We start from the raw sequence: 25,104 nt of genomic DNA, 5'->3' as shown, positions 1-25,104 counted from the left end.
ACATCTGGTGGCAGAAGGGGGAAAGCTGTTCTTGAAACATTGAATGTGTGTCTTCAGGCTCCCGTACCATGTTGGTAGTAAGGTGAAAGGGCATGTCCCAGGTGATAAGGGCCCTTCAGGATAGATGCCTCCTCCTTGAGGCATAGCCTCTTCATGATGTCCTGCACAGCGGGGAGGGTTATGCCTGTGAATGGCTGAGTCTGCAAATCTCTGCAGCCCCTTATAATCCAATGCATTGGAACTCCATAGGAGGCAAGTCATGCATCTCCATAGCAACAGTCAGACTACTCCCCACAGGTCATCTGCAGAAGCTTGCCGGAATATTTAGTGGTTTACCAAATCTCCTCAAACCCCTAATGAAATAGAGCAGCTTGTGTGCCTTCTTTGTGATTGCGTCAATGTGGATGGGGAAAGTCATGAGGGGAGAAGTTCCTGAGGTGAGGATTGTGAAACGAGAGCTCTGAACCTCAGGGAGCTAGGCATGCTTAGAACACAGAACGGTCCAGCACCGGACAGGCTTTTCAGCGCGTAACGTTGTGCAGATCATTAGAACATAAAACAGTACTGGACAGGCCCTTCTGTCAACAACGATGCACTGATCAAATGGTTATCCTTAGGCAGATCAGAAATGAGATAGAAATCTTGGTGATAGGGAAGTTGACGGTTACTGGAGCAGAAAGGGACCTGGAGATCAGCTCAGCCATGGGTTTATTGAATGGCAGGGTGCCTATCGGGCCAAGTGACTGATTCCTGTGCACGTTTTTCTCCTAATTAGCATGCTGTAATTTCCATTGTATCCCACTGGTAGCTGCACGTTCAGGTGTGAGGCACTAAATTCTACCACTCCATCACCAAACATCTCCACTCTCTCTCTCCTTTTGCCTCGTCAAAAGCTCTGACCCAGGTTCCTGATGTGGCTCTCCTGTCAAACTAAGACAGTTTACTGCACTGAAATCTCCTGTCCTTTTGAGTGAAGCAGGGAAGGTAGGGTTAAAAATTTGACTCAGATTCTGATTTATTTATCACGTGTACATCAAAACACAGTGAAATTCACCATTTGTGTAAACAACCAACATAACCTAAGGATATGCTGGGAACAACTTGCATGTGTCGTCACACATTCCAGCACAAACATAGCATGCCCACAGAACTGCAACAGCAAAACAAAATCACAGCAGCAAAACAAGCCTGTTTTACCACCCTCTCTCACACACAGACAGGCCTCCAACCCCAGGACAGGCTCCCTCTGGGCATCTAGCCTCCAGTGGACTCACTGACTTCTGGGCTCACCAGTTTCGGTCTTCAACCCTCAGTATCGACCCCAAGACTCGCCAATGATAGGACACCGAACTTCAGGCCTCGAACTTTGGACTTGCAAGGATCTCCGACCTTGGGACACACCGATCTAGGGGTTCACAGGCCCTCCTGCCTCCTGCCCATGCAGACTTCCGATGCCAGAACCTGTTGGCCAGCAAGGACTCGCTGGCCTGGGAAGTCACCAACCCTTGTCCACAGGGCTCACTGACCGTCCTTGCAGCCTCAGCGTCCCGCAGGGATCACTGGCCTTCAACTGTGGAGTACTCAAACCTGGACTCTTGCCTGAATCCCTCTCATTCCTGTCCCTAAACCCCTAACCTGACCCCTAACTAACTCCCCACTCTGTCCCCAAAATCATCACTATGAATAAAACGGGAAAGGAAGGGTTAAAGTCTTGATTCTGGTAGGTTTTGGGTCACCTCCAGAGTTGAGAATCTGCGACACAATAACACTCCACTCCAGGTTAATGTCAAGGATTAGTCAAACTACTTGACGATAAAGCTTGTCAAGGGATGCTTACAAGAGGCTGTTGCTAGGGCCGGCCTAGCTGCTTTAGCTGGTTGCCGGGGGCAAGGTATCGAGATGCAATGTAGTCATGCACAGTCATGGCCAAGGGGAGAACTGAACATTGACAAAGAAATTGTTACTCTAAATAATCTGGCCTTTGCAAAGCGAGTGAGGAGCAGGTCTACCCCAGCGTGTGGCTAGCTGTGATCAGAGGACTGTAGTTAGTCTCTGCTTGGTCTGTGTTGGGCCGCTCCGTTAGATCTCCAGCACTTTGCTTCAACTAATAAACTCCTTTTGCGAGCCATTCCCCCGGACAAAGGTGTGTATTTATTTTTGAACATTGCCCGGCCTTTATTCTCTCCTCTGCTTCACTTTTGGTGTGGTCTCCATCTTAATAAAGTCTGACCCTGCCGATATACCAGGTCAGTCAGATTAAATAGTCACCATTTTCTTTTTTCTCACCCTGTGCAGCAGGCTTTCTCTTTCGACTGTTTGCAAACTTTTATCAGTGTCATTCACCATCGCTCTGTAACCGTGTCTTCCTTCAGCCAGCCTAACCTAAAGATGTGCCCCCAGCCATCCTCAAACTGTTCTGATTGTTAACACAAATGATGCACTTCACTGTGTGTCTCGATGTACATGTGATAAATAATCTTGAAACAACCTATCACCTCTGGCTGTTTATTCATTTCCATAGATGCCGCCTGACCTCCAGCGTTCTGTGTTTGAACCCTATCACACTAGCCACTGCCACCCATGAGGAGTTATGCATAACTTACCAAGTTCACAATATCATGGGCCAGGGTTAGCATTTATCGAGCACCCCGATGGCCAAAGACAGATGCCAGTCCTGGAGTTGGAGAACTGTCCATGTGTGAGTGTGGGAGGGAGGAATGTTCTGTTGTGTTTTGTGTTGTCCTGCTGAACATTGTGGGCGTGCTACGTTGGTGCCAGAATGTGTGGTGACACTTGCGGGCTGCCCCCAGCACATCCTTAAATTGTGTTGCTCATTAAACAATGCATGCTTTGAGGTACACATGATAAATAATCTATTGTGATACAGCACCTCCCGAGTTAACCCTAACCTAATAATGGGACTACTTACAATGACTAATTAACCTGCCAACCGGTACGTCTTTGGACTGTGGGAGGAAACCGAGGCACCCAGAGGAAACCTGTGTGGTCACGGGGAGAACGTACAAACTCCTTACAGGCAGCGAGGGAATTGAACCCAGGTTGCCGGTACTGTAAAACCTTGTGCTAATCACGATGCTACTGTGCCGCCCACGGTAAATAATCTTGAATCTTGATACAATCCATCACGAGTCCTCCTTCAGCCACACACACAAAATGCTGGTGGAACTCAGCAGGTCGGGCAGCATCTATGGAAAAGAGTACAGTCGACATTTAGGGCCGAGACCCTACAGGACTTTCAAGGAAGGGGGAAGATTCCAGAATAAGAAGGTGGGGGTTGGGAGGGAGAAGTGCAAGCTGCCGGGTGAGAGGTGAAGATCACAGAGAGGACGCAGTGAGAGAGGGCATTACTGAATTCCCATCGAAGAGAGGATTTAAAACATTTCAGGGTTGGCATGCTCTGAAGACTTTGCAATGGAGCAGCAAATCATAAACATCCATGAGTCAACCACCCTCCCCTCCAAACTGCACTCAGTCCTGACTTGGAAATCTGTCACCATTCCTTCTGGTGCAGAATGGTGGAACTCCCTCCCCACCAGCGCTGTGGGAGCAACTTCACCTGCAGGACTGCAGCAGGCCGAGAAGGCAGATGGAGGAAGGGCGATTATGAATGGGAAAGAAACGCTGGCCTTGCTCAGTGACACCCATATTCTGTTCATGAATCCAACTAATTCATAAACACAAGAGATTCTGCAGATGCTGGAAATCCAGAGAAACGCACACAAAATGCAGGAGGAACTCAGCAGGTCAGGTAGCATCTAGGGAAAGCAATAGACAGCCACAGCTTGCCGATTGCTTCAGGATCTCCAAGATTCGTGTAAGTAGAAACATAGTGAAATGCGTCATTTGCATTAACAACCAACACACCCAAGGATGTGCTGGGGGCAGCCTGCAAGTGTCACCACGGATTCCAGCACCAACGTAGCATGCCCATGGTGTTCAGCAGAATAACACAGAACCGAACAAAACAAGCCCCGCACACAAACAGTGGTCCAACTCCAGGACGGCGTCCAGTCTCCAGTCTGCACCCCTTAGTCTTGGGGTGTTTGGTAATTGCTACCCCTGTGTAATGAACTCAGTGAGTGATGTGATGTGATTTCTCAGTAGTGTAGTAGGGGCAGCACGGTAGTGTAATACTTTACAGTGCCAGCGACAAGGGTTCATTTCCTGCTGCTGTCTGTAAGGAGTTTGTACGTTCTCCCCATGACTGTGTGTGTTCCCTACATCCTCAAATTGTGTTCGACATTGATGCAACTGATGCATTTCACAATGTTTCAATGTGCAAATGACAGCTGAGCCTAATCTTCGGCCTTATCAGTCCTGATGAAGGGCCTTTGCCTGAAATGTCAACTGCTTATTCCCCTCTGTAGATGCTGCCCGACCTGCTGAGCACCTGAGCATTTTGTGTGTGTTGCTCTGGATTTCCAGCATCTGCAGAATCTCTTGTGTTTATAATCCTTGTTTTTATTTAGTCTTTGACATGTGTCAGTGAAACTAGAAAGAGGATTGAATGGTTACTGTCCTTGTTGCACAGACGGTTAACGTGATGATTGAATTGATGTGGAAGTTTTCAGAATAGATGTTTAATAGCTGAGTTTCTATTAATTGGTAAAATAAGTCCAAGCTGCATCATGACGTTGTGGGCTGAAGGGCCTTTCCAATGGTGTATTGTTCTGTTACTGTGTACTAGAGGATCAGATCAGTTTCAGTGTTGTTGTGAAATCTCACTGTGCACAAACTGAGTCTCACCATTCCTAGACTTCCCATACTGTCTCAGAAAAGTCTTCTCTGCCTGTAATATCTTGAGTTTAAATGCCCGACTTTCTTTCTGAGTGTGCACTAGCTTCCTTAGCATATAATCAGAACCCATCCTCTGATCTCTTTCAGCGGGCAGCTGGAGACCAGCCTGGGGTCGGACTTTCGAAGGGGAGCTGGAGTCCTGGACATGGTCTATGAGAGTCCCTCGGTGGTGCTGACCTGTGGGTACGATGCCTACATCAGGCAGTGGGATGTGAGGGCCAGCACCAGGTAAGAACCTGATCTCCTCTCTGCCCCCAGCCCTTGGCATCCATTCACAGATTGGTGCTTTTCTCTTGGTGATTCATGGCCACAGGATACCTTGAATAAGCCAATATTGCTAGTGTGGAATATGTGACTATTCCCAAACAGGAATAAAGAGACTGTGAACTGGGTCAATAACAGGGCAAAGGAGGGGATGTGGACAGTAATGGTGTTGGGGAGAGAATATGGAGTGGTGATGGTGTAAGGGATTGGGATATGAGGCAGTGACGGTGTACGGGAGTACAACACGGTCAGTGAATGTTTAAGGGAAGGTGGCATTAGGGAGTGTGATGCAAGGCATTGCTGTAAGAGGAGGTACAGGGTATTGATGGTGTAAGTAGGGGATGTAGGTGGTGAAAGTGTAAGGGAGGAGATATGGGGTTGTGACATTGTAAGGGAGGGATATGGGTTTGTGACAGTGTACAGGAGGGGATATGGGGTTCTGATGGTGTAAGAGAGGGGATATGGGGTTGTGACAGGGTAAAGGAGGGATATGGGGGACAGTGTAAGGGAGGGACATGGGTTGGTGATGGAGTAAGGGAGGGGTATGGGGTTGTGATGGTGTAAGAGAGGGATATGGGTTGTGACAGTGTAAGGTAGGGATAAGGGGTTGTGACAGTAAGGGAGCAGTATGGGGTTGTGAAGCTGTAAGGGTGGGGTATTAGGTTGTGAAGGTGTAAGGGAGAGATATGGGTTGTGACGGTGTAAGCGAGGTATATTGGGTTCTGACGGTGTAAGGGAGGGGTATGGGGTTGTGATGGTGTAAGGGAGGGAATATGGGGTTGTGACAGTGTAAGAGAGGGGATATGGGGTTGTGACAGGGTAATGGAGAGGTATAGGGGACAGTGTAAGGGAGGGATATTAGGTTGTGACGGTGTAAGGAAGGGATATGGGGTGTTGATGGTGTAAGGGAAGGGATTCAGTGTTCAAACTATCTTTAAAAATCAAATATAAACATGATAAACAGATATTTAAATTATATCAGGTTATGGCTTGTGAACAGTGACGGGGAGCAGAAAGGAACTGTGAACAGTGACGGGGTGTAGAAAGGGATTGTGAACAGTAACGGGGAGTAGAAAGGGATTGTGAACAGTGACGTGGAGTATAAAGGGATTGTGAAAAGTGACGTGGAGTAGAATGGGAATGTGAAGAGTGACTGGGAGTAGAAAGGGATTGTGAACAGTGACGGGGAGTAGAAAGGGATTGTGAACAGTGACGGGGAGTAGAAAGGGATTGTGAACAGTGACGGGGAGTAGAAAGGGATTGTGAACAGTGACGGGGTGGAGAAAGGGATTGTGAACAGTGACGGGGAGTAGAAAGGGATTGTGAACAGTGACGTGGAGTATAAAGGGATTGTGAAAAGTGACGTGGAGTAGAATGGGAATGTGAAGAGTGACTGGGAGTAGAAAGGGATCGTGAACAGTGACGGGGAGTAGAAAGGGACTGTGAACAGTGACGGGGAGTAGAAAGGGATTGTGAACAGTGACGGGGTGGAGAAAGGGATTGTGAACAGTGACAGGGAGTAGAAGTGGATTGTGAACAGTGACTGGGAGTAGAAAGGGATTGTGAACAGTGACGGGGTGTAGAAAGGGATTGTGAACAGTGACTGGGAGTAGAAAGGGATTGTGCACAGTGACTGGGAGTAGAAAGGGATTGTGAACAGTGACTGGGAGTTGAAAAGGATTGTGAACAGTGACGGGGTGGAGAAAGGGATTGGGAACAGTGACAGGGAGTAGAAAGAGATTGTGAACAGTGACTGGGAGTAGAAAGGGATTGTGAACAGTGACGGGGTGTAGAAAGGGATTGTGAACAGTGACTGGGAGCAGAAAGGGATTGTGCACAGTGACTGGGAGTTGAAAAGGATTGTGAAAAGTGACGGGGAGTAGAAAGGGATTGTGAACGGTGACAGGGAGTAGAAAGGGATTGTGAACGGTGACGGGGAGTAGAAGGGGACTGTGAACAGTGACGGGGAGTAGAAAGGGATTGTAAACAGTGACGGGGAGTAGAAACAGATTGTGAACAGTTACGGGGAGTAGAAAGGGATTGTGAACGGTGACGGGGAGTAGAAGGGGATTGTGAACAGTAACGGGGAGTAGAAAGGGATTGTAAACAGTAACGGGGAGTAGAAAGGGATTGTAAACAGTGATGGGGAGTAGAAACGGATTGTGAACAGTTACGGGGAGTAGAAAGGGATTGTGAACAGTGACGGGGAGTAGAAACGGATTGTGAACAGTAACGGGGAGTAGAAACGAATTGTGAACAGTAACGGGGAGTAGAAACGGATTGTGAACAGTTACGGGGAGTAGAAAGGGATTGTGAACAGTTACGGGGAGTAGAAAGGGAACGTGAACTGTGGCTGGGAGCAGAAAGGGGTTGTGAACGGTGACGGGGAGTAGAAAGAGATGGTGAACAGTGACGGGGAGTAGAAAGGGATTGTGCACAGTGACTGGGAGTTGAAAAGGATTGTGAACAGTGACGGGGTGGAGAAAGGGATTGGGAACAGTGACAGGGAGTAGAAAGAGATTGTGAACAGTGACTGGGAGTAGAAAGGGATTGTGAACAGTTACGGGGAGTAGAAAGGGAACGTGAACTGTGGCTGGGAGCAGAAAGGGGTTGTGAACGGTGACGGGGAGTAGAAAGAGATGGTGAACAGTGACGGGGAGTAGAAAGCGATTGTGAACAGTGACTGGGAGTTGAAAAGGATTGTGAACAGTGACGGGGTGGAGAAAGGGATTGGGAACAGTGACAGGGAGTAGAAAGAGATTGTGAACAGTGACTGGGAGTAGAAAGGGATTGTGAACAGTGACGGGGTGTAGAAAGGGATTGTGAACAGTGACTGGGAGTAGAAAGGGATTGTGCACAGTGACTGGGAGTAGGAGTGGATTGTGAACAGTGACGGGGAGAAGAAAGGGATTGTGAACGGTGACGGGTTGTAGAAAGGGAGTGTGACCGGTGACGGGGAGTAGGAGTGGATTGTGAACAGTGACTGGGAGTAGAAAGGGATTGTGATCGGTGACGGGGAGTAGAAGGGGATTGTGAACAGTGACGGGGTGTAGAAGGGGATTGTTAACAGTAATGGGTTGTAGAAAGGGGGTTCTGAACAGTGACAGAGAGTAGAAAGGGATTGTGAAGAGTGACTGGGAGTAGAAGGGGATTGTGAACAGTGACGGTGTGTATATAGAGATTGTTAACAGTGACTGGGAGTAGAAAGGGATTGTGAACAGTGACGGGGTGAAGAAAGGGATTGTGAACAGTGATGAGGAGTAGAATGGGATTGTGAAGAGTGACTGGGAGTAGAAAGGGATTGTGGACAGTGACGGGGAGTAGAAAGGGATTGTGAACGGTGACAGGGATTAGGAGTGGATTGTGAGCAGTGAAGGGAAGTAGAAATGGATTGTGAACAGTGACTGGCAGTAGAAGTGGATTGTGCACAGTGACGGGTAGCAGAAAGGTATTGTGAACAGTGAATGGGAGGAGAAATGGATTGTGAATAGTGACGGGGAGTAGAAATGGATTGTGAACAGTGACTGGCAGTAGAAGCGGATTGTGCACAGTGACGGGTAGCAGAAAGGGATTGTGAACAGTGCTGGGGAGTAGAAGGGGGTTGTGAACAGTGACGGGGAGTAGAACGGGATTGTGAACACTGACGGGGACAGAAGGGAATGGTGAACTGTGACGGGGAACAGAAAGGGATTGTGAACAGTGACGGGGAGTAGAAGCAGATTGTGAACAGTGACGGGCAGTAGAAAGGAATTGTGAACGGGGACTGTGAGTAGAAAGGGATTGTGAAGGGTGACTGGGAGTAGAAGGGGATTGTGAACAGTGACGGGGTGAAGAAAGGGATTGTGAACAGTGATGAGGAGTAGAATTGGATTGTGAAGAGTGACTGAGAGTAGAAAGGGATTGTGAACGGTGACTGGGAGTAGAAACGGATTGTGAACAGTGACGTGGAGTAGAAGGGGATTGTGAACAGTGACGGGGATTAGAAGGGGATTGTCAACAGTGACGGGGACACAAGGGCATTGTGAACTGTGACGGGGAGCAGAAAGCGATTGTGAAGAGTTGACGGGGAGTAGAAAGGGATTGTGAACAGTGACAGGGAATAGAAGGGGGTTGTGAACAGTGACGGGGAGTAGAAAGGGATTGTGAATAGTGACGGGGAGCAGAAAGAGATTGTGACCAGTGACTTGGTGTAGTAAGGAATTGTGAACAGTGACGGGGTGTAGAAAGAGATTGTGAACAGTGACGGGGAGTAGTAGGGGATTGTGAACAGTGAAGGGGTGTAGAAGTGGATTGTGAACAGTGACGTGGATAAGAAGGGGATTGTGAACAGTGACGGGGAGCAGAAGGGCATTGTGAACAGTGACGGGGAGTAGAAAGGGATTGTGATCAGTGACGGGGTGTAGAAGGGGATTGTGAACAGTGACGGAGTGTAGAAAGGCGTTGTGAACAGTGACGGGGAGTAGAAGGGGATTGTGAACAGTGACGGAGTGAAGAAAGGGGTTGTGAACAGCGACGGGGAGTAGAAGGGGATTGTGAACAGTGACGGGGAGTAGAAAGAAATTGTGAACAGTGACTGGGAGTAGAAGGGGATTGTGAACCGTGACGGGGAGTAGAAGGGGATTGCTAAAAGTAACGGGGTGTTGAAAGGGATTGTGAACGGTGACAGGGAGTAGAAAGGGATTGTGAACGGTGACGGGGAGTAAAAAGGGATTGTGAACCGTGATGGGGAGTAGAAAGCGATTGTGAACGTTGACGGGGAGTAGAAAGGGATTGTGAACGTTGACAGGGTGTTGAAACGGATTGTGAACAGTTGAAAGGGATTGTGAACGGTGACTTGGTGTAGAAAGGGATTGTGAACAGTTGAAAGGGATTGTGAACGGTGACAGGGAGTAGGAGTGGATTGTGAACAGTGACTGGGAGTAGAAAGGGATTGTGATCGGTGACGGGGAGTAGAAGGGGATTGTGAACAGTGACGGGGTGTAGAAAGGGATTGTGAACAGTGACGGGGAGTAGTAGGGGATTGTGAACAGTGAAGGGGTGTAGATTTGGATTGTGAACAGAGACTGGGAGTAGAAAGGGATTGTGAACAGTGACGGGGAGTAGAAGTGGATTCTGAACAGTGACGTGGATAAGAAGGGGATTGTAAACAGTGACGGGGAGCAGAAGGGCATTGTGAACAGTGACGGGGAGTAGAAAGGGATTGTGATCAGTGACGGGGTGTAGAAGGGGATTGCGAACAGTGACGGAGTGTAGAAAGGGGTTGTGAACAGTGACGGGGAGTAGAAGGGGATTGTGAACAGTGACTGGGAGTAGAAGGGGATTGTGAACAGTGACGGGGAGTAGAAAGAAATTGTGAACAGTGACTGGGAGTAGAAGGGGATTGTGAACCGTGACGGGGAGTAGAAGGGGATTGCTAAAAGTAACGGGGTGTAGAAAGGGATTGTGAACGGTGACGGGGAGTAGAAAGGGATTGTGAACGGTGACGGGGAGTAAAAAGGGATTGTGAACGGTGACGGGGAGTAGAAAGGGATTGTGAACGGTGACGGGTTGTAGAAAGGGATTGTGAACGGTGACGGGGAGTAGAAAGGGATTGTGAACGGTGACGGGTTGTAGAAAGGGAGTGTGACCGGTGACGGGGAGTAGGAGTGGATTGTGAACGGTGACTGGGAGTAGAAAGGGATTGTGATCGGTGACGGGGAGTAGAAGGGGATTGTGAACAGTGACGGGGTGTAGAAGGGGATTGTTAACAGTAATGGGTTGTAGAAAGGGGGTTCTGAACAGTGACAGAGAGTAGAAAGGGATTGTGAAGAGTGACTGGGAGTAGAAGGGGATTGTGAACAGTGACGGTGTGTATATAGAGATTGTTAACAGTGACTGGGAGTAGAAAGGGATTGTGAACAGTGACGGGGTGAAGAAAGGGATTGTGAACAGTGATGAGGAGTAGAATGGGATTGTGAAGAGTGACTGGGAGTAGAAAGGGATTGTGGACAGTGACGGGGAGTAGAAAGGGATTGTGAACGGTGACGGGGATTAGGAGTGGATTGTGAGCAGTGAAGGGAAGTAGAAATGGATTGTGAACAGTGACTGGCAGTAGAAGTGGATTGTGCACAGTGACGGGTAGCAGAAAGGTATTGTGAACAGTGAAGGGGAGGAGAAATGGATTGTGAATAGTGACGGGGAGTAGAAATGGATTGTGAACAGTGACTGGCAGTAGAAGCGGATTGTGCACAGTGACGGGTAGCAGAAAGGGATTGTGAACAGTGCTGGGGAGTAGAAGGGGGTTGTGAACAGTGATGGGGAGTAGAACGGGATTGTGAACACTGACGGGGACAGAAGGGAATTGTGAACTGTGACGGGGAACAGAAAGGGATTGTGAACAGTGACGGGGAGTAGAAGCAGATTGTGAACAGTGACGGGCAGTAGAAAGGAATTGTGAACGGGGACTGTGAGTAGAAAGGGATTGTGAAGAGTGACTGGGAGTAGAAGGGGATTGTGAACAGTGACGGTGTGTATATAGAGATTGTTAACAGTGACTGGGAGTAGAAAGGGATTCTGAACAGTGACGGGGTGAAGAAAGGGATTGTGAACGGTGACGGGGAGTAGAAACGGATTGTGAACGGTGACGGGGAGATGAAACGGATTGTGAACGGTGGCTTGATGTAGAAAGGGATTGTGAACAGTTGAAAGGGATTGTGAACAGTGACAGAGAGCAGAAAGGGATTGTGAACAGTGACGGGGAGTAGAAAGGGCTTGTGTAGAAAGGGATTGTGAACGGTGATGAGGAGTAGAATGGGATTGTGAAGAGTGACTGGGAGTAGAAAGGGATTGTGAATGGTGACGGGGAGTAGAAACGGATTGTGAACGGTGACGGGGAGTTGAAACGGATTGTGAACGGTGGCTTGATGTAGAAAGGGATTGTGAACAGTTGAAAGGGATTGTGAACAGTGACAGAGAGCAGAAAGGGATTGTGAACAGTGACAGGGAGTAGAAAGGGCTTGTATAGAAAGCGATTGTGAACGGTGACGGGGAGTTGAAACGGATTGTGAACGGAGACTTGGTGTAGAACGAGATTGTGAGCAGTGAAGGGAAGTAGAAATAGATTGTGAACAGTGACTGGCAGTAGAAGCGGATTGTGCACAGTGACGGGTAGCAGAAAGGTATTGTGAACAGTGAAGGGGAGGAGAAATGGATTGTGAATAGTGACGGGGAGTAGAAAGGGATTGTGAACGGTGGCTTGATGTAGAAAGGGATTGTGAACAGTTGAAAGGGATTGTGAACAGTGACAGAGAGCAGAAAGGGATTGTGAACAGTGACGGGGAGTAGAAAGGGCTTGTGTAGAAAGGGATTGTGAACGGTGACGGGGTGGAGAAAGGGATTGTGAACAGTGACAGGGAGTAGAAAGGGATTGTGAACAGTGACGGGGAGTAGAAACGGATTGTGAACACAGACGGGGAGTAGAAAGGGATTGTGAACGGTGACGGGGAGTAGAAAGGGATTGTGAACGGTGACGGGGAGTAAAAAGGGATTGTGAACCGTGATGGGGAGTAGAAAGGGATTGTGAACGTTGACGGGGCGTAGAAAGGGATTGTGAACAGTTGAAAGGGATTGTGAACGGAGACTTGGTGTAGAACGAGATTGTGAGCAGTGAAGGGAAGTAGAAATGGATTGTGAACAGTGACTGGCAGTAGAAGCGGATTGTGCACAGTGACGGGTAGCAGAAAGGTATTGTGAACAGTGAAGGGGAGGAGAAATGGATTGTGAATAGTGACGGGGAGTAGAAAGGGATTGTGAACGGTGGCTTGATGTAGAAAGGGATTGTGAACAGTTGAAAGGGATTGTGAACAGTGACAGAGAGCAGAAAGGGATTGTGAACAGTGACGGGGAGTAGAAAGGGCTTGTGTAGAAAGGGATTGTGAACGGTGACGGGGTGGAGAAAGGGATTGTGAACAGTGACAGGGAGTAGAAAGGGATTGTGAACAGTGACGGGGAGTAGAAACGGATTGTGAACACAGACGGGGAGTAGAAAGGGATTGTGAACGGTGACGGGGAGTAGAAAGGGATTGTGAACGGTGACGGGGAGTAAAAAGGGATTGTGAACCGTGATGGGGAGTAGAAAGGGATTGTGAACGTTGACGGGGAGTAGAAAGGGATTGTGTACGTTGACAGGGTGTTGAAACGGATTGTGAACAGTTGAAAGGGATTGTGAACGGTGACTTGGTGTAGAAAGGGATTGTGAACAGTTGAAAGGGATTGTGAACGGAGACTTGGTGTAGAACGAGATTGTGAGCAGTGAAGGGAAGTAGAAATGGATTGTGAACAGTGACTGGCAGTAGAAGCGGATTGTGCACAGTGACGGGTAGCAGAAAGGTATTGTGAACAGTGAAGGGGAGGAGAAATGGATTGTGAATAGTGACGGGGAGTAGAAAGGGATCGTGAACACTGCTGGGGAGTAGAAGGGGGTTGTGAACAGTGACGTGGAGTAGAAGGGGATTGTGAACAGTGACGGGGATTAGAAGGGGATTGTCAACAGTGACGGGGACACACGGGCATTGTGAACTGTGACGGGGAGCAGAAAGCGATTGTGAAGAGTTGACGGGGAGTAGAAAGGGATTGTGAACAGTGACAGGGAATAGAAGGGTGTTGTGAACAGTGACGGGGAGTAGAAAGGGATTGTGAATAGTGACGGGGAGCAGAAAGAGATTGTGACCAGTGACTTGGTGTAGTAAGGAATTGTGAACAGTGACGGGGAGTAGTAGGGGATTGTGAACAGTGAAGGGGTGTAGATTTGGATTGTGAACAGAGACTGGGAGTAGAAAGGGATTGTGAACAGTGACGGGGAGTAGAAGTGGATTGTGAACAGTGACGTGGATAAGAAGGGGATTGTGAACAGTGACGGGGAGCAGAAGGGCATTGTGAACAGTGACGGGGAGTAGAAAGGGATTGTGATCAGTGACGGGGTGTAGAAGGGGATTGTGAACAGTGACGGAGTGTAGAAAGGGGTTGTGAACAGTGACGGGGAGTAGAAGGGGATTGTGAACAGTGACGGAGTGAAGAAAGGGGTTGTGAACAGCGACGGGGAGTAGAAGGGGATTGTGAACAGTGACGGGGAGTAGAAAGAAATTGTGAACAGTGACTGGGAGTAGAAGGGGATTGTGAACCGTGACGGGGAGTAGAAGGGGATTGCTAAAAGTAACGGGGTGTTGAAAGGGATTGTGAACGGTGACAGGGAGTAGAAAGGGATTGTGAACGGTGACGGGGAGTAAAAAGGGATTGTGAACCGTGATGGGGAGTAGAAAGCGATTGTGAACGTTGACGGGGAGTAGAAAGGGATTGTGTACGTTGACAGGGTGTTGAAACGGATTGTGAACAGTTGAAAGGGATTGTGAACGGTGACTTGGTGTAGAAAGGGATTGTGAACAGTTGAAAGGGATTGTGAACGGTGACAGGGAGTAGGAGTGGATTGTGAACAGTGACTGGGAGTTGAAAGGGATTGTGAACAGTGACAGAGAGCAGAAAGGGATTGTGAACAGTGACGGGGAGTAGAAAGGGCTTGTGTAGAAAGGGATTGTGAACGGTGATGAGGAGTAGAATGGGATTGTGAAGAGTGACTGGGAGTAGAAAGGGATTGTGAATGGTGACGGGGAGTAGAAACGGATTGTGAACGGTGACGGGGAGTTGAAACGGATTGTGAACGGTGGCTTGATGTAGAAAGGGATTGTGAACAGTTGAAAGGGATTGTGAACAGTGACAGAGAGCAGAAAGGGATTGTGAACAGTGACAGGGAGTAGAAAGGGCTTGTATAGAAAGCGATTGTGAACGGTGACGGGGAGTTGAAACGGATTGTGAACGGAGACTTGGTGTAGAACGAGATTGTGAGCAGTGAAGGGAAGTAGAAATAGATTGTGAACAGTGACTGGCAGTAGAAGCGGATTGTGCACAGTGACGGGTAGCAGAAAGGTATTGTGAACAGTGAAGGGGAGGAGAAATGGATTGTGAATAGTGACGGGGAGTAGAAAGGGATTGTGAACGGTGGCTTGATGTAGAAAGGGATTGTGAACAGTTGAAAGGGATTGTGAACAGTGACAGAGAGCAGAAAGGGATTGTGAACAGTGACGGGGAGTAGAAAGGGCTTGTGTAGAAAGGGATTGTGAACGGTGACGGGGTGGAGAAAGGGATTGTGAACAGTGACAGGGAGTAGAAAGGGATTGTGAACAGTGACGGGGAGTAGAAACGGATTGTGAACACAGACGGGGAGTAGAAAGGGATTGTGAACGGTGACGGGGAGTAGAAAGGGATTGTGAACGGTGACGGGGAGTAAAAAGGGATTGTGAACCGTGATGGGGAGTAGAAAGGGATTGTGAACGTTGACGGGGCGTAGAAAGGGATTGTGTACGTTGACAGGGTGTTGAAACGGATTGTGAACAGTTGAAAGGGATTGTGAACGGTGACTTAGTGTAGAAAGGGATTGTGAACAGTTGAAAGGGATTGTGAACGGAGACTTGGTGTAGAACGAGATTGTGAGCAGTGAAGGGAAGTAGAAATGGATTGTGAACAGTGACTGGCAGTAGAAGCGGATTGTGCACAGTGACGGGTAGCAGAAAGGTATTGTGAACAGTGAAGGGGAGGAGAAATGGATTGTGAATAGTGACGGGGAGTAGAAAGGGATTGTGAACGGTGGCTTGATGTAGAAAGGGATTGTGAACAGTTGAAAGGGATTGTGAACAGTGACAGAGAGCAGAAAGGGATTGTGAACAGTGACGGGGAGTAGAAAGGGCTTGTGTAGAAAGGGATTGTGAACGGTGACGGGGTGGAGAAAGGGATTGTGAACAGTGACAGGGAGTAGAAAGGGATTGTGAACAGTGACGGGGAGTAGAAACGGATTGTGAACACAGACGGGGAGTAGAAAGGGATTGTGAACGGTGACGGGGAGTAGAAAGGGATTGTGAACGGTGACGGGGAGTAAAAAGGGATTGTGAACCGTGATGGGGAGTAGAAAGGGATTGTGAACGTTGACGGGGAGTAGAAAGGGATTGTGTACGTTGACAGGGTGTTGAAACGGATTGTGAACAGTTGAAAGGGATTGTGAACGGTGACTTGGTGTAGAAAGGGATTGTGAACAGTTGAAAGGGATTGTGAACGGAGACTTGGTGTAGAACGAGATTGTGAGCAGTGAAGGGAAGTAGAAATGGATTGTGAACAGTGACTGGCAGTAGAAGCGGATTGTGCACAGTGACGGGTAGCAGAAAGGTATTGTGAACAGTGAAGGGGAGGAGAAATGGATTGTGAATAGTGACGGGGAGTAGAAAGGGATCGTGAACACTGCTGGGGAGTAGAAGGGGGTTGTGAACAGTGACGTGGAGTAGAAGGGGATTGTGAACAGTGACGGGGATTAGAAGGGGATTGTCAACAGTGACGGGGACACACGGGCATTGTGAACTGTGACGGGGAGCAGAAAGCGATTGTGAAGAGTTGACGGGGAGTAGAAAGGGATTGTGAACAGTGACAGGGAATAGAAGGGTGTTGTGAACAGTGACGGGGAGTAGAAAGGGATTGTGAATAGTGACGGGGAGCAGAAAGAGATTGTGACCAGTGACTTGGTGTAGTAAGGAATTGTGAACAGTGACGGGGAGTAGTAGGGGATTGTGAACAGTGAAGGGGTGTAGATTTGGATTGTGAACAGAGACTGGGAGTAGAAAGGGATTGTGAACAGTGACGGGGAGTAGAAGTGGATTGTGAACAGTGACGTGGATAAGAAGGGGATTGTGAACAGTGACGGGGAGCAGAAGGGCATTGTGAACAGTGACGGGGAGTAGAAAGGGATTGTGATCAGTGACGGGGTGTAGAAGGGGATTGTGAACAGTGACGGAGTGTAGAAAGGGGTTGTGAACAGTGACGGGGAGTAGAAGGGGATTGTGAACAGTGACGGAGTGAAGAAAGGGGTTGTGAACAGCGACGGGGAGTAGAAGGGGATTGTGAACAGTGACGGGGAGTAGAAAGAAATTGTGAACAGTGACTGGGAGTAGAAGGGGATTGTGAACCGTGACGGGGAGTAGAAGGGGATTGCTAAAAGTAACGGGGTGTTGAAAGGGATTGTGAACGGTGACAGGGAGTAGAAAGGGATTGTGAACGGTGACGGGGAGTAAAAAGGGATTGTGAACCGTGATGGGGAGTAGAAAGCGATTGTGAACGTTGACGGGGAGTAGAAAGGGATTGTGTACGTTGACAGGGTGTTGAAACGGATTGTGAACAGTTGAAAGGGATTGTGAACGGTGACTTGGTGTAGAAAGGGATTGTGAACAGTTGAAAGGGATTGTGAACGGTGACAGGGAGTAGGAGTGGATTGTGAACAGTGACTGGGAGTAGAAAGGGATTGTGATCGGTGACGGGGAGTAGAAGGGGATTGTGAACAGTGACGGGGTGTAGAAAGGGATTGTGAACAGTGACGGGGAGTAGTAGGGGATTGTGAACAGTGAAGGGGTGTAGATTTGGATTGTGAACAGAGACTGGGAGTAGAAAGGGATTGTGAACAGTGACGGGGAGTAGAAGTGGATTCTGAACAGTGACGTGGATAAGAAGGGGATTGTAAACAGTGACGGGGAGCAGAAGGGCATTGTGAACAGTGACGGGGAGTAGAAAGGGATTGTGATCAGTGACGGGGTGTAGAAGGGGATTGCGAACAGTGACGGAGTGTAGAAAGGGGTTGTGAACAGTGACGGGGAGTAGAAGGGGATTGTGAACAGTGACTGGGAGTAGAAGGGGATTGTGAACAGTGACGGGGAGTAGAAAGAAATTGTGAACAGTGACTGGGAGTAGAAGGGGATTGTGAACCGTGACGGGGAGTAGAAGGGGATTGCTAAAAGTAACGGGGTGTAGAAAGGGATTGTGAACGGTGACGGGGAGTAGAAAGGGATTGTGAATGGTGACGGGGAGTAAAAAGGGATTGTGAACGGTGACGGGGAGTAGAAAGGGATTGTGAACGGTGACGGGTTGTAGAAAGGGATTGTGAACGGTGACGGGGAGTAGAAAGGGATTGTGAACGGTGACGGGTTGTAGAAAGGGAGTGTGACCGGTGACGGGGAGTAGGAGTGGATTGTGAACGGTGACTGGGAGTAGAAAGGGATTGTGATCGGTGACGGGGAGTAGAAGGGGATTGTGAACAGTGACGGGGTGTAGAAGGGGATTGTTAACAGTAATGGGTTGTAGAAAGGGATTCTGAACAGTGACGGGGTGAAGAAAGGGATTGTGTACAGTGATGAGGAGTAGAATGGGATTGTGAAGAGTGACTGGGAGTAGAAAGGGATTGTGAACGGTGACGGGGAGTAGAAACGGATTGTGAACGGTGACGGGGAGATGAAACGGATTGTGAACGGTGGCTTGATGTAGAAAGGGATTGTGAACAGTTGAAAGGGATTGTGAACAGTGACAGAGAGCAGAAAGGGATTGTGAACAGTGACGGGGAGTAGGAGTGGATTGTGAACGGTGACTGGGAGTAGAAAGGGATTGTGATCGGTGACGGGGAGTAGAAGGGGATTGTGAACAGTGACGGGGTGTAGAAGGGGATTGTTAACAGTAATGGGTTGTAGAAAGGGATTCTGAACAGTGACGGGGTGAAGAAAGGGATTGTGTACAGTGATGAGGAGTAGAATGGGATTGTGAAGAGTGACTGGGAGTAGAAAGGGATTGTGAACGGTGACGGGGAGTAGAAACGGATTGTGAACGGTGACGGTGAGATGAAACGGATTGTGAACGGTGGCTTGATGTAGAAAGGGATTGTGAACAGTTGAAAGGGATTGTGAACAGTGACAGAGAGCAGAAAGGGATTGTGAACAGTGACGGGGAGTAGAAAGGGCTTGTGTAGAAAGGGATTGTGAACGGTGATGAGGAGTAGAATGGGATTGTGAAGAGTGACTGGGAGTAGAAAGGGATTGTGAATGGTGACGGGGAGTAGAAACGGATTGTGAACGGTGACGGGGAGTTGAAACGGATTGTGAACGGTGGCTTGATGTAGAAAGGGATTGTGAACAGTTGAAAGGGATTGTGAACAGTGACAGAGAGCAGAAAGGGATTGTGAACAGTGACAGGGAGTAGAAAGGGCTTGTATAGAAAGCGATTGTGAACGGTGACGGGGAGTTGAAACGGATTGTGAACGGAGACTTGGTGTAGAACGAGATTGTGAGCAGTGAAGGGAAGTAGAAATAGATTGTGAACAGTGACTGGCAGTAGAAGCGGATTGTGCACAGTGACGGGTAGCAGAAAGGTATTGTGAACAGTGAAGGGGAGGAGAAATGGATTGTGAATAGTGACGGGGAGTAGAAAGGGATCGTGAACACTGCTGGGGAGTAGAAGGGGGTTGTGAACAGTGACGTGGAGTAGAAGGGGATTGTGAACAGTGACGGGGATTAGAAGGGGATTGTCAACAGTGACGGGGACACAAGGGCATTGTGAACTGTGACGGGGAGCAGAAAGCGATTGTGAAGAGTTGACGGGGAGTAGAAAGGGATTGTGAACAGTGACAGGGAATAGAAGGGGGTTGTGAACAGTGACGGGGAGTAGAAAGGGATTGTGAATAGTGACGGGGAGCAGAAAGAGATTGTGACCAGTGACTTGGTGTAGTAAGGAATTGTGAACAGTGACGGGGTGTAGAAAGGGATTGTGAACAGTGACGGGGAGTAGTAGGGGATTGAGAACAGTGAAGGGGTGTAGATTTGGATTGTGAACAGAGACTGGGAGTAGAAAGGGATTGTGAACAGTGACGGGGAGTAGAAGTGGATTGTGAACAGTGACGTGGATAAGAAGGGGATTGTGAACAGTGACGGGGAGCAGAAGGGCATTGTGAACAGTGACGGGGAGTAGAAAGGGATTGTGATCAGTGACGGGGTGTAGAAGGGGATTGTGAACAGTGACGGAGTGTAGAAAGGGGTTGTGAACAGTGACGGGGAGTAGAAGGGGATTGTGAACTGTGACGGAGTGAAGAAAGGGGTTGTGAACAGCGACGGGGAGTAGAAGGGGATTGTGAACAATGACGGGGAGTAGAAAGAAATTGTGAACAGTGACTGGGAGTAGAAGAGGATTGTGAACCGTGACGGGGAGTAGAAGGGGATTGTGAACCGTGATGGGGAGTAGAAAGCGATTGTGAACGTTGACGGGGAGTAGAAAGGGATTGTGTACGTTGACAGGGTGTTGAAACGGATTGTGAACAGTTGAAAGGGATTGTGAACGGTGACTTGGTGTAGAAAGGGATTGTGAACAGTTGAAAGGGATTGTGAACGGTGACAGGGAGTAGGAGTGGATTGTGAACAGTGACTGGGAGTAGAAAGGGATTGTGATCGGTGACGGGGAGTAGAAGGGGATTGTGAACAGTGACGGGGTGTAGAAAGGGATTGTGAACAGTGACGGGGAGTAGTAGGGGATTGTGAACAGTGAAGGGGTGTAGATTTGGATTGTGAACAGTGACGGGGAGTAGAAGTGGATTCTGAACAGTGACGTGGATAAGAAGAGGATTGTAAACAGTGACGGGGAGCAGAAGGGCATTGTGAACAGTGACGGGGAGTAGAAACGGATTGTGATCAGTGACGGGGTGTAGAAGGGGATTGCGAACAGTGACGGAGTGTAGAAAGGGGTTGTGAACAGTGACGGGGAGTAGAAGGGGATTGTGAACAGTGACTGGGAGTAGAAGGGGATTGTGAACAGTGACGGGGAGTAGAAAGAAATTGTGAACAGTGACTGGGAGTAGAAGGGGATTGTGAACCGTGACGGGGAGTAGAAGGGGATTGCTAAAAGTAACGGGGTGTAGAAAGGGATTGTGAACGGTGACGGGGAGTAGAAAGGGATTGTGAACGGTGACGGGGTGAAGAAAGGGATTGTGAACAGTGATGAGGAGTAGAATGGGATTGTGAAGAGTGACTGGGAGTAGAAAGGGATTGTGGACAGTGACGGGGAGTAGAAAGGGATTGTGAACGGTGACGGGGATTAGGAGTGGATTGTGAGCAGTGAAGGGAAGTAGAAATGGATTGTGAACAGTGACTGGCAGTAGAAGTGGATTGTGCACAGTGACGGGTAGCAGAAAGGTATTGTGAACAGTGAAGGGGAGGAGAAATGGATTGTGAATAGTGACGGGGAGTAGAAATGGATTGTGAACAGTGACTGGCAGTAGAAGCGGATTGTGCACAGTGACGGGTAGCAGAAAGGGATTGTGAACAGTGCTGGGGAGTAGAAGGGGGTTGTGAACAGTGACGGGGAGTAGAACGGGATTGTGAACACTGACGGGGACAGAAGGGAATTGTGAACTGTGACGGGGAACAGAAAGGGATTGTGAACAGTGACGGGGAGTAGAAGCAGATTGTGAACAGTGACGGGCAGTAGAAAGGAATTGTGAACGGGGACTGTGAGTAGAAAGGGATTGTGAAGAGTGACTGGGAGTAGAAGGGGATTGTGAACAGTGACGGTGCGTATATAGAGATTGTTAACAGTGACTGGGAGTAGAAAGGGATTCTGAACAGTGACGGGGTGAAGAAAGGGATTGTGTACAGTGATGAGGAGTAGAATGGGATTGTGAAGAGTGACTGGGAGTAGAAAGGGATTGTGAACGGTGACGGGGAGTAGAAACGGATTGTGAACGGTGACGGGGAGATGAAACGGATTGTGAACGGTGGCTTGATGTAGAAAGGGATTGTGAACAGTTGAAAGGGATTGTGAACAGTGACAGAGAGCAGAAAGGGATTGTGAACAGTGACGGGGAGTAGAAAGGGCTTGTGTAGAAAGGGATTGTGAACGGTGATGAGGAGTAGAATGGGATTGTGAAGAGTGACTGGGAGTAGAAAGGGATTGTGAATGGTGACGGGGAGTAGAAACGGATTGTGAACGGTGACGGGGAGTTGAAACGGATTGTGAACGGTGGCTTGATGTAGAAAGGGATTGTGAACAGTTGAAAGGGATTGTGAACAGTGACAGAGAGCAGAAAGGGATTGTGAACAGTGACAGGGAGTAGAAAGGGCTTGTATAGAAAGCGATTGTGAACGGTGACGGGGAGTTGAAACGGATTGTGAACGGAGACTTGGTGTAGAACGAGATTGTGAGCAGTGAAGGGAAGTAGAAATAGATTGTGAACAGTGACTGGCAGTAGAAGCGGATTGTGCACAGTGACGGGTAGCAGAAAGGTATTGTGAACAGTGAAGGGGAGGAGAAATGGATTGTGAATAGTGACGGGGAGTAGAAAGGGATCGTGAACACTGCTGGGGAGTAGAAGGGGGTTGTGAACAGTGACGTGGAGTAGAAGGGGATTGTGAACAGTGACGGGGATTAGAAGGGGATTGTCAACAGTGACGGGGACACAAGGGCATTGTGAACTGTGACGGGGAGCAGAAAGCGATTGTGAAGAGTTGACGGGGAGTAGAAAGGGATTGTGAACAGTGACAGGGAATAGAAGGGGGTTGTGAACAGTGACGGGGAGTAGAAAGGGATTGTGAATAGTGACGGGGAGCAGAAAGAGATTGTGACCAGTGACTTGGTGTAGTAAGGAATTGTGAACAGTGACGGGGTGTAGAAAGGGATTGTGAACAGTGACGGGGAGTAGTAGGGGATTGTGAACAGTGAAGGAGTGTAGATTTGGATTGTGAACAGAGACTGGGAGTAGAAAGGGATTGTGAACAGTGACGGGGAGTAGAAGTGGATTGTGAACAGTGACGTGGATAAGAAGGGGATTGTGAACAGTGACGGGGAGCAGAAGGGCATTGTGAACAGTGACGGGGAGCAGAAAGGGATTGTGATCAGTGACGGGGTGTAGAAGGGGATTGTGAACAGTGACGGAGTGTAGAAAGGGGTTGTGAACAGTGACGGGGAGTAGAAGGGGATTGTGAACAGTGACGGAGTGTAGAAAGGGGTTGTGAACAGTGACGGGGAGTAGAAGGGGATTGTGAACAGTGACTGGGAGTAGAAGGGGATTGTGAACAGTGACGGGGAGTAGAAAGAAATTGTGAACAGTGACTGGGAGTAGAAGGGGATTGTGAACCGTGACGGGGAGTGGAAGGGGATTGCTAAAAGTAACGGGGTGTAGAAAGGGATTGTGAGCGGTGACGGGGAGTAGAAAGGGATTGTGAACGGTGACGGGGAGTAAAAAGGGATTGTGAACGGTGACGGGGAGTAGACAGGGATTGTGAACGGTGACGGGTTGTAGAAAGGGATTGTGAACGGTGACGGGGAGTAGAAAGGGATTGTGAACGGTGACGGGTTGTAGAAAGGGAGTGTGACCGGTGACGGGGAGTAGGAGTGGATTGTGAACGGTGACTGGGAGTAGAAAGGGATTGTGATCGGTGATGTGGAGTAGAAGGGGATTGTGAACAGTGACGGGGTGTAGAAGGGGATTGTTAACAGTAATGGGTTGTAGAAAGGGGGTTCTGAACAGTGACAGAGAGTAGAAAGGGATTGTGAAGAGTGACTGGGAGTAGAAGGGGATTGTGAACAGTGACGGTGTGTATATAGAGATTGTTAACAGTGACTGTGAGTAGAATGGGATTGTGAACAGTGACGGGGAGTAGAAGTGGATTGTGAACAGTGACGTGGATAAGAAGGGGATTGTGAACAGTGACGGGCAGCAGAAGGGCATTGTGCACAGTGACGGGGTGTAGAAAGGGATTGTGAACAGTGACGGGGAGTAGTAGGGGATTGTGAACAGTGACGGGGTGTAGAAGGGGGTTGTGAACAGTGACAGGGAGTAGAAGGGGATTGTGAACAGTGACGGGGAGTAAAAAGGGATTGTGAAGAGTGACGGGGTGTAGAACGGGATTGTGACCAGTGACGTGGAGTAGAAAGGGATTGTGAACGGTGACGGGGAGTAGAAAGGGATTGTGAACGCTGACGGGGCGTAGAAAGGGATTGTGAACGGTGACGGGGAGTAGACAGGGATTGTGAACACTGACGGGGAGTAGAAAGGGATTGTGAACGGTGACGGGGAGTAGAAAGGGATTGTGAACAGAGACTGGGAGTAGAAAGGGATTGTGAACAGTGACGGGGAGTAGAAGTGGATTGTGAACAGTGACGTGGATAAGAAGGGGATTGTTAACAGTAATGGGGTGTAGAAACGGGGTTCTGAACAGTGACAGAGAATAGAAAGGGATTCTGAAGAGTGACTGGGAGTAGAAGGGGATTGTGCACAGTGACGGGGTGTAGAAAGGGATTGTGAACAGTGAAGGGGAGTAGGTATGGATTGTGAACAGAGACTGGGAGTAGAAAGGGATTGTGAACAGTGACGGGGTGTCGAAAGGGCTTGTGAACAGTGACTGGGAATAGAAAGGGATTGTGAACAGTGACGGGGAGTAGAAAGGGATTGTGAACAGTGACCGGGAGTAGAAGGGGATTGTGAACAGTGACGGGGAGTAGAAGGGGGTTGTGAACAGTGACTGGGAGTAGAAGGGGATTGTGAACAGTGACGGGGAGTAGAAAGAAATTGTGAACAGTGACTGGGAGTAGAAGGGGATTGTGAACCGTGACGGGGAGTAGAAGGGGATTGCTAAAAGTAACGGGGTGTAGAAAGGGATTGTGAACAGTGACGTGGATAAGAAGGGGATTGTGAACAGTGACGGGGAGCAGAAGGGCATTGTGAACAGTGACGGGGAGTAGAAAGGGATTGTGATCAGTGACGGGGTGTAGAAGGGGATTGTGAACAGTGACGGAGTGTAGAAAGGGGTTGTGAACAGTGACGGGGAGTAGAAGGGGATTGTGAACTGTGACGGAGTGAAGAAAGGGGTTGTGAACAGCGACGGGGAGTAGAAGGGGATTGTGAACAATGACGGGGAGTAGAAAGAAATTGTGAACAGTGACTGGGAGTAGAAGAGGATTGTGAACCGTGACGGGGAGTAGAAGGGGATTGTGAACCGTGATGGGGAGTAGAAAGCGATTGTGAACGTTGACGGGGAGTAGAAAGGGATTGTGTACGTTGACAGGGTGTTGAAACGGATTGTGAACAGTTGAAAGGGATTGTGAACGGTGACTTGGTGTAGAAAGGGATTGTGAACAGTTGAAAGGGAT

At 48.8% G+C, this 25,104-nt stretch overlaps 1 protein-coding gene across 2 annotated transcripts in view; it reads left to right on the top strand.

Moving 5' to 3' along the window:
* fbxw4 (F-box and WD repeat domain containing 4) overlaps nt 1-25,104 on the top strand; it is a 392,985-nt gene that overhangs the window by 139,065 nt on the left and 228,816 nt on the right. For both annotated transcript variants that reach the window (XM_073027066.1, XM_073027065.1), the window contains one exon: nt 4,906-5,046. In XM_073027066.1, the coding sequence (XP_072883167.1) occupies nt 4,906-5,046 (141 nt within the window). The remainder of the gene's footprint in view (nt 1-4,905; nt 5,047-25,104) is intronic.

Source organism: Hemitrygon akajei, chromosome 23 (genome assembly GCF_048418815.1).
Source record: "Hemitrygon akajei chromosome 23, sHemAka1.3, whole genome shotgun sequence".
Taxonomy (NCBI): domain Eukaryota; kingdom Metazoa; phylum Chordata; class Chondrichthyes; order Myliobatiformes; family Dasyatidae; genus Hemitrygon; species Hemitrygon akajei.
This window is presented reverse-complemented; position numbering and strand designations above follow the sequence as displayed.